This window comes from Rhinatrema bivittatum, chromosome 9 (assembly GCF_901001135.1).
Source record: "Rhinatrema bivittatum chromosome 9, aRhiBiv1.1, whole genome shotgun sequence".
NCBI lineage: Eukaryota > Metazoa > Chordata > Amphibia > Gymnophiona > Rhinatrematidae > Rhinatrema > Rhinatrema bivittatum.
In genome coordinates this window covers 198,104,777-198,114,749 of record NC_042623.1, presented here as the reverse complement: position 1 = coordinate 198,114,749, position 9,973 = coordinate 198,104,777, and the positions used below count along the sequence as shown (strand labels likewise).

Here is a 9,973-nt window from a genome sequence, read left to right as displayed (position 1 = left end):
ACTATGTGCAACCACACGGGTATTTAAACACCCCAACACCGATCGTGTGTATCGTTTAAGGGCTAAATCTGATTGCACCACTAAAGGTGTGGTTTACGTAGTGCAATGCCCCTGTCCCCTTTTGTATATGGGGAAGACCATAAGAATGGTGAAAACAAGGATGATTGAACATTGTTCAAACATATGTCTTTTAAGAATGGATGAACCCCTGGTCTCCCATTGGTCCCAATTCGATCATTCCATCTCGGATCTCTTCTTCTCCGTACTGGAGGTAGTCATCCGCCCACCTCGGGGGGGGGGTGGTGTGACTTCGCGGAGGTGCTGGGGAGAAGAGAGCAGAGATGGATATACACGCTTGACGCTGTGAGCCCGAGAGGCCTCAATAAAGAGACTGATGGCATCTGTTTGGTTGACTTGTGCTCTATTGTGATTGGTTCAGGAATCTCACGATGGATTCTGGTTTCACGCCAATCTCCGGCTTTAAATGTTTGACACTAATGAGGGCGTTCGCGCTCCGTGACGGCTATGAATGGTATGTACTTTCATGAATATTTTTAGAATAGTAGCCCCTTTTGTTTTATGTTCCACTATATATGTACTTTTCTTTTACAGTATTATTGAAACCTCTGGTCCCTCCCGATGCAGCCACCGCGAAACACGGGACCGTGTCGGGGGACTTTGATAAATGAATGCCTCTTTACTTGTGGAGTTGCCATCCTTACTATCTGAATTCAATAAATATTTACTTATTTGAAAACTGGTGGAATTCAAGTTTTGTACCTGCACCATTGTCTTTGAGACTTCAATTACCCCAATATTGACTGGGTAAATGTATCATCTGGTCACGCTAGAGAGATAACGTTCCTGAAGCAATTGGTTCAGGAACAGACAAGAGAGGGAGCAATTGTTAAAAAATACCATCCTAGAAGCACAGTCCAGATATATTCCACACATTTAAAAAGGTGGAAAGAAGGCAAAACGATTACCGGCATGGTTAAAAGGGGAGGTGAAAGAAACTATTTTAGCCAAAAAATCTTCGTTCAAAAATTGGTAGAAGGATCCAACAGAAGAAAATAGGATAATGCATAAGCGTTGGCAAATTAAATGTAAGACATTGATATGACCGGCTAAGAGAATTTGAAAAGAAGTTGGCCATAGAGGCAAAAGCTCACAGTAACAACTTTTAAAATATATCTGAAGCAGAAAGCCTGTGAGGGAGTCAACTGGACCGTTAGATGATAGAAGGATTAAAGGGGCACTTAGAGAAGATAAGGCCATCGTGGAAAGATTAAATGATTTCTTTGCTTCGGTGTTTACTGAAGAGGATGTTGGGGAGGTACCCGTAATGGAGAAGGTTTTCATGGATAATGATTCAGATGGACTGAATCAAATCACGGTGAACCTAGAAGATGTGGTAGCCTGATTGACAAACTGAAGAGTAGTAAATCACCTGGACCGGATGGTATACACCCCAGAGTTCTGAAGGAACTCAAAAATGAAATTTCAGACCTATTAGTAAAAATATGTAACCTATCATTAAAATCATCCATTGTACCTGAAGACTGGAGAATAGCTAATGTAACCTCAATATTTAAAAAGGGCTCCAGGAGCGATCCGGGAAACTACAGACCGGTTAGCCTGACTTCAGTGCCAGGAAACAGAGTGGAAAGTGTTCTAAATATCAAAATCACAAAACATATAGAAAGACATGGTTTAATAGAACAAAGTCAGCATTGGCTTTACCCAAGGAAAGTCTTGCCTCACAAATCTGCTTCACTTTTTTGAAGGAGTTAATAAACATGTAGATAAAGGTGAACCAGTAGATGTAGGGTATTTGGATTTTCAGAAGGCATTTGACAAAGTTCCTCATGAGAGGATTCTAGGAAAAGTAAAAAGTCATGGGATAGGTGGCAATGTCCTTTCGTGGATTGCAAACTGGCTAAAAGACAGGAAACAGAGAGAAGGATTAAATGGACAATTTTCTCAGTGGAAGGAAGTAGGCAGTGGAGTGCCTCAGGGATCTGTATTGGGATCCTTACTTTTCAATATATTTATAAATGATCTGGAAAGAAATACGACGAGTGAGGTAATCAAATTTGCAGATGATACAAAATTGTTCAGAATATTTAAAATCACAAGCAGATTGTGATAAATTGCAGGAAGACTTTGTGAAACTGGAAAATTAGGCATCCAAATGGCAGATGAAATTTAATGTGGATAAGTGCAAGGTGATGCACATAAGGAAAAATAACCCATGCTATAGTTACACAATGTTAGGTTCCATATTAGGTGCTACCACCCAAGAAAGAGATCTAAGCGTCATAGTGGATAACACATTGAATCGTCTGTTCAGTGTGCTGCGGCAGTCAAAAAAGCAAACAGAATGTTGGGAATTATTAGAAAGGGAATGGTGAATAAAACGGAAAATGTCATAATGCCTCTATCGCTCCATGGTGAGACCACACCTTGAATATAGTGTACAATTCTGGTCGCCGCATCTCAAAAAAATATAATTGCGATGGAGAAGGTACAGAGAAGGGCAACCAAAATGATAAAGAGAATGGAACAGTTCCCCTATGAGGAAAGACTAAAGAGGTAAGGACTTTTCAGCTGGGAGAAGAGACGGCTGAGGGGGGATATGATAGAGGTGTTTAAAATCATGAGAGGTCTAGAACGGGTAAATGTGAATCGGTAATTTACTTTTTCGGATAATAGAAAGACTAGGGGGCACTCCATGAAGTTAGCATGTGGCACATTTAAAACAAATCGGAGAAAGTTCTTTTTTCACTCAACGCACAATTAAACTCTGGAATTTGTTGCCAGAGGATGTGGTTAGTGCAGTTAGTGTAGTTGTGTTTAATAAAGGATTGGATAAGTTCTTGGAGGAGAAGTCTACCTGCTATTAATTAAGTTGACTTAGAAAATAGCCACTGCTGTTACTAGCAACAGTAACATGGAATAGACTTAGTTTTTGGGTACTTGCCAGGTTCTTATGGCCTGGATTGGCCTCTGTTGGAAACAGGATGCTGGGCTGGATGGACCCTTGGTCTGACCCAGTATGGCATGTTCTCATGTTCTTATTCTTTTGTGCTGGTAAAGGTTCTACATAAGTCCAACATTTGGCCAGGCAAAGTCTGAATAATAATGTTCACGAAACAACCTCAAATTGCCCGTCTGGTGATAAATTAGTAAGACTATCAGCTTGCCTGGGTGTAATTGCTCCAGGACGTCTGGCTCCTAACTGTTCAGTTTCCTATATAGTGATAACTGAATAAAAAGTTCAGAAAGTGTTCTTTTTAAAACTGGTGTCAAACAACTGTTGCATGATCTCAGCTAATTCCCTGACAATCTTAACTACAGAAAGATCAAATATTGAGTTTTATTTCCATTTTCACTGTGCAGCAAACTAAATTAAAGCCTGATATATATATATATATATATATCTGTAAGGTTTTCCGACTTCTGTGCCCAATCATTTAAACATTAAGGGGGTAATGTTCATACAGCCCACCTCATTTAGGGGAAAAAACACAAGTTACACCAATTTTCAAAGCAGACTTGTGTGCATAGGTCTGCTTTGAAAATTTTTACCCCCCACACAATTACAACCTGCTATTGTGTGTGCACAGAACATTTTCGGTGAAATTTACGCTCATAATTTAGAAATTCCAAAAATTATGCATGGAAGAGCAAACCTTTCCCCCAGCTGCGCTCCCGGGAATGCCTTCGGTCGGTGCAGGTAAACGAACGAACGAAGAGGAGCTGTGCTCCCTAAGTTTACCCACAGCTCAGGAGGGCAATTCTGAAAAAGGCTATTCCTGCAAGTAAAACACTGCTTTGAAAAAATGTCTTTGAACATGATCTCTAACAAGTCAGTTATCAAATAGCCCCCCACAGCTGCAACATACATGAGTACTTTTGTCCGTGTACTTGCCATGAATTTTCAGAATTCGGTGAAAATCATCTAGAGCAAAGTACACATGCTGAAAGCACCTGGGCTACCTGGGGCAAATTAGTACACGTGCACTTTTGGAAATCCCATGCATGCCTTCTGTTCCCCCTCCCTCCCCACACCTTGGGGAACGCCTCCAGCTGAAAAGTACACTTACTGTGCAAGCCCACGTGGACTTTTAGCCAGACGGGGAGGGCATTTTTCAGATTTGCCTGGGTAAATCGCTATAAACCCGTAGCAAGACTTTGAACTGAAAATAAAGTCACACAGCATCCCCCACACAGGCAGCTTGAAAAGTCTCCTTTTTCAAACATGATTTTTATGAACAAACACTTTAAGCACTGATCAGATGTGCCAAAACCCTTGCACAATACTGAATGTTTTGCAGATCATCTTACTTGAGCTCACTAGGATCCATTAATCATCATCATCATAATAATCATCACAATAACTAAGCATGGTCCATATTTATTTGCCTCAATTAAATGTTGTAGTGCATGAGCTCTTGAGACCTCATGGATCTCTTCTTCGGATGTAAAGAGAACTCTTGACGTCTCAAAAGCTCACCTACTGCCACAACATGTTGGCCCTTTAAAAAAAAAAAAAATCACAATCTACAAGTTTTCTCCAGGACTAAAACAGCTACTAAAGGTAATGCATATTGGTCAGACAATTTTGTCAGTGGGTATCAGTAACAGCATCAGTAATAGCCACTGGCAGTTTTTCCTGTGGAACAAACCATTGCTTCTTCTTTCATAGTCTTCAGACTGTCTTCTGTGGTTGAAACATTACAATTAAATTGTTCCCCCTCCTTGACACTATGGAAAGGCTGCCAACATTCCCATCTGTTTTGTTTTGGTGCCTGTTTCAATACATCCTCATTGGAGAAACCTGTTGAGGAGGATATGACATCTTCGTTATCAGGGCTCACGTTGACCTGAGCTCCTTTAGCACTTGGTATGGGACTATCTGCTACATTGTTCATGGATGGTGGGTTATTGCTTCCTTGCACTGTCCTTTTGGGGCTTTCAAAGCTGTCCCCGGAAGAGTGGCACACATCTGCAAGCCCATTCTTCCTCCCATCTGTCCCCTTCAGATCACAGGCTCTTAAAGCTCGGGTCCTGAAGCCTCTGGAGCTCTCCTTACTCACGCACCCTCTTTTCTCCCGCTGTTTCAGGGTCTTGAGAAAATGTTTCTTTTTGTGCATCCCAAGAGCAGCAGCTGTCTTGCAAATTTTGGAGCACTGAAAGCAGACAAAGCCTTTCACATTATCCTCCAGCAGATGCCTCTGCTCATGGTTCTTCTTGGTGCAGAGGTACAAGAAACGCTGCGAGCAGAACTGGCAGTCATAGCGCTTCTCTCCCGTGTGAATCCGCTCGTGTTTCTTCAGTGTCTCATTTAACGTGAAGGCCTTGCTACAATACTGACAAATAAAATTCTTCACGCCCAAGTGAATTCGTTCATGTTTATGTAAGTTTCCAGGAAACGAGAAACTCTTGTCACAAGTTTTGCATGAGTAGGGTCTTTCACCAGTGTGACACCTCATGTGCACTTTTAAGGTAGATGGGTTCCGAAACAGTTTTTGACATAATTCACAAAAACAAGGCCTTGGATCTACTTGCCATTTTTCAGGATCTTTTTTGTCATCTTTGGAAGACACATCTCCATCACTGAGCTCAAAAGAGTAGCCAGACTGACCAATATTTTCCTGCTGGGCTGTGCCCTTTCCGTTAGAAAAGTTCCCAAGTGGAGAATTTGCATCTGCTGCGTTTTTGCTTTCACTGTTGTCCGCTCTCTTTCCATGTATTTTCCTCCGTTTGATTTTTCGAAATCTGTTCAGGTGCTTGGGTTTCTTTTTGGGCTTGTAATTATAGTAAGGTCGCCAAGGCTTATCGTTGGAGTCCTGGTCACTTGTTTCGTCACACATTTCATTCATCTTAATGCTCTCTGACCTGCGAAGTCTGGCAGAGCACCTGTCCTTTCTCTCTGCCTTCGACTCTCGATCTTTGCGTTCCTGCTTACTGTCTGCATGTTTAGAATGTCTGCCTCTTTTATAAAACAGTGCAGCACCTGAAATGCGTCTTGTTACAATAGCCTCATTTCCAATTTTCACCGTTATTTGGCAGAGAGGTGCAACTTCACTGTTAACAAATGTACCGGGTAATGCAGGCTTTGCAATGTAAGTTTCAGTTTTACTTCCTTTGTGAAAAATGTTTAACATTCTGTTGGATGCATCTTCAGAGTCATTCAGTCCCCTCAGCTCCCCTTTGTTGCAGAGAGAGGATGTGTTCTTTTCTTTCAAGTTCTTTGCTTCAGTAATGCCTTTGCCCATGTAATCGGAGTCCTCGCCCTTTTCAACTTTTATAGGCTGACTGAGTATACTGCTTGAGGATCCGGTTCCACGTTCCAGCGCCGAGATCACGGCATTCCCATGCACTATTACCGATGACTGTCTACTGTGGTGCACAATAACAGAGGGGGCTGAATCCTTATAGTTGATAACAGAAGGTGCACGTTCACATTCTTTGTTTAAAGACAGAACGGAGGAATCACATTCTTGAACACTAGAACCAAGTTCTTTTCCCACCGGAGTCAATGATTTTTCCATAGAAGAGTCTTTATTTAAATCAGGCGGCAATACTCCTATTTCCCAAGAAGCAACATTCAAATGTGGCACAGTTGCAGCTGGTTTGCTGCAAAGTGTATTCAAGGGAATGGCTGCATTATTCAACAGCCTTTCACTTTCCTGAAAATTCAGTGGAAGTTGTTCAGAGCTAAGAGGATTCTGAACAATGCAGGAACTGGAAATAGCCCCAAATCCTTGGTGATCTGTCTCTGCATTTTCGGGAGAGTCATTCCTGAGGGCCTTAAATGGTATCCTCCTAGATTTCATAGGTAAAAGTCTATAAAGCTTATATGAGTAAATGTTAGATTTTAAGCCCCCATTAGCTGTTTTCTTACTTACTCCAAGCCGTGGATCAATCCCATGAAAAGATTTTTGATGGTTTTTGAGTATGTAATAGGTCATAAAAGTCTCAAGGCAGAAAATACACTGATACCGCCTTTCCCCTGTATGCCATATTTCATGTTTAGTGCGGTACTCGGCTAATGCAAATACCTTGTTGCAGTAATGGCAAGGATATGTTTTCCTCCATGAATGAACATTTGCATGCCGACGCAGGCTTGACAAGGTTACATAGCTACGTTTGCAAACGATGCAAATATAGGATATCTGCCCATCAATGACTTTCATGAAATGGTCCGTGTCGGGCAAGGTGTTGCTTGCGTTTGAGTAAGCACTGATCCCACTGTCGGACAATAAAGGCTCTGTATTTGAGGAGGAGTTTCTAGCGCTGCCATCTGCAGTGCAATTATCCGATAACCTTTGCTCCCTTTCAATACGGACAGGCACAGTATCAGATTTCATACAAATTTCTTCATGCCTCCCCAGACGTTTTACGTGGGTAAACTGTTTATTGCAATACTTGCACTTCAAAGACTGTTGATGCTTTAGGTGAAGCTGAAGGTGACTGTTGAGTAAAGCTCTTTTGTTAAAGGATTTGGTGCAAAATTTACAACTGTAAACTATCTGGGTCTCGGCAAAGCTGCTTTCATTCTCTCTGGGAAAATGGAAATCTCCTGCATTATCAGAATCAGAGGCTTGATCAGTTTCCGGTTCATGATTAAGGTTTGGAGTTGATACTTCTGCTACAGTTGAACTAGAACAGTGGGGTTCGCCTGGCTTTTTTGCTGCATTACCTTGATGTTTTGTTGACTGATTTATAGGTAGGGTTCGAAGACCTTCATGGTTTCCTTTGTACTGTTCAAGAAATGTGTCCCTTTGCAACAAAGCATCCCCTGAAGAGACAGCGTAGGAGTGTTCAGCCAGTGTATTGATTGGCTCGGCATCACTAGAAACTTCGGCCCCACTGAGGCCAACGTTTATTACCTTTCCGTTTTCAGATGTCTTTTTGAAACTTGCTCTCAAGTCAAGTGGAGAAAACACACTGTCATTAATTTCTGTTTCAAAAATTGAAAATGCATTGGTAATTCTTGGACCATTTGTGATGGCCGGATCATCACCTCTTTTCTCATGGGCCTCTGCTTTCAGACCATTATGACTGTCATAGGTCACACACAGCTCAGGGGGTCCAAGAGCTTCTGAGCAACAGCTGTGTGGTGACACCGATGGAGCTCTGCAATTCTGAGTGGGGTTTTTAAGGTTTTCCAGAAATGTTATCCCCAGCTTTTTCCCCGCAGCAACAAGATCAGCAAGTGTTTCTCTTCTCTTTACAACTATCCTGGAGCTGTACATATAATTAAGTATTTCTGTAAATACTTCAGCCTTGAAATCAGACAGCTCCAACACATGCCCCGATAGCCAAATACTCTGGCTCAAAAACAGATTCCTGAAATAGAGGCTGGAAGCTGCCAATATGTTTCGGTGGGCCTTAAACTTGATATCTTCCACGACTATGGTGACATCGCAGAAAACCCCCTGCACACGTTGCTCATGTAAGCTGCAGAGCACGGTCTCGCTGTGAAGGCTATCCACAAGATCTTCCCAGTTGGACATGACTGTCATCTAAAAAAAAAAAAAAAAAAGGCAAAAATATTTTAAAACATGTAAAAGTATTCATAAACATTCTAAGGACAATGTAGTCACAAATTATACTGGGTGCTTATGTATCTATGTATTTGCAGTTCTTTCCTGCTCCTTTAAGCCGGGGTATTTTCCATATTTGTATAACTTTCCACAGCCCAGTCACTGCGGTTATCATCCTTTGCCAGGAGCCACAGACCAGATTCTTTGCTGAACCTGGTTCCAGCCAATATGCGTCACCACTGAACAAAACCTCCCCCTCCAGTGCCTCCCCAGCCAACCTGGACATCAAACGCCAGCCCCAGACATCTAATCTGGGGTTTTTCACACAGCAGTGCTCTGCACTGCTGCTGAGCAACCAATATACAGTACATTACATGATTTTTGTGCCCACCACATCGATCTAGATATGTAAGACAAAGGGGCAGAGGTCATATAATAAATCACACAGAGCAGTGCTGTACTCGGTGCAGGAGTGGCACTATGCCAACTCCCTAAAGAGCACCAGCGGAGAAGCCGAGTGACACTACCGCCAGCAGAGGAACAGAGAAGTGCCATCACCCAGCAGTTCCACCAAGCAGAGGACCGGAACATTCTACTTCTGGCAAAGGATTAGAAAAGAGAGTTACTGCCAGCCAGAGCCCAAAAGGAGGAGCCAGCCATAAAGAGCAAGGGTGCTGATTGTGTCACTGCAAAGGAGAACTAAGGCACTGTCCAGATGTGTATGTGTGTGTGTGTCCAGATGTGTCCAGACTCATCAACTCCCAAAGCGCAACACAATTCGCAAAATTATCTATTAACCACTCCCCTTCCGTCAGAGACTTAGGGGTGCGTCTCGATAATCAATTCAACCTTAAATCCTTCGTTATCAACACAACTAAAGAATGTTATTTCAAACTCCAAGTGCTAAAAAATCTGAAACCACTCCTCCACTTCAGTGACTTCCGTCTAGTAGTCCAGTCTATAATTCTGTCTAAGTTAGACTACTGCAACTCTCTACTGCTAGGTCTTCCGGTCTTATCTACAAAACCCTTACAGATGGTGCAGAACGCTGCGGCGAGGTTACTCACCAACACTAATAAAAGAGCCCACATCACACCAATTCTTCACAGCCTGCACTGGCTTCCTATTAAAGCCAGAATTTCCTTCAAGACATTATCAATGATCCACAAGGATATCATGGGCATCGCCCACCTAAATCTAAACTCGCAACTCCGCCTTCACACATCACAAAGACCTATCAGATACAATTACAAAGGTTCCTTATATGCTCCCCCGATCAAAACTTCACTAACAAAACGAGCACTCTCCACAGCCGGGCCCACCCTCTGGAACTCATTACCGTCGGATCTACGCCAAGAGACTTGTCATCTAACTTTTAAGAAAAACCTAAAAACGTGGCTCTTCCGGCAAGCCTT

At 42.4% G+C, this 9,973-nt stretch overlaps 1 protein-coding gene across 5 annotated transcripts in view; it reads right to left on the bottom strand.

Annotated features, from left to right (window-relative positions):
- Nucleotides 1–3,036: 3,036 nt before the first annotated feature.
- Nucleotides 3,037–9,973, bottom strand: part of ZBTB38 (zinc finger and BTB domain containing 38) — an 83,114-nt gene continuing 76,177 nt past the window's right edge. For all 5 annotated transcript variants that reach the window (XM_029615962.1, XM_029615961.1, XM_029615960.1 and 2 more), the window contains one exon: nt 3,037–8,537. In XM_029615962.1, coding sequence (XP_029471822.1) covers nt 4,653–8,537 — 3,885 coding nt within the window. In that variant the 3' untranslated portion in view covers nt 3,037–4,652. The remainder of the gene's footprint in view (nt 8,538–9,973) is intronic.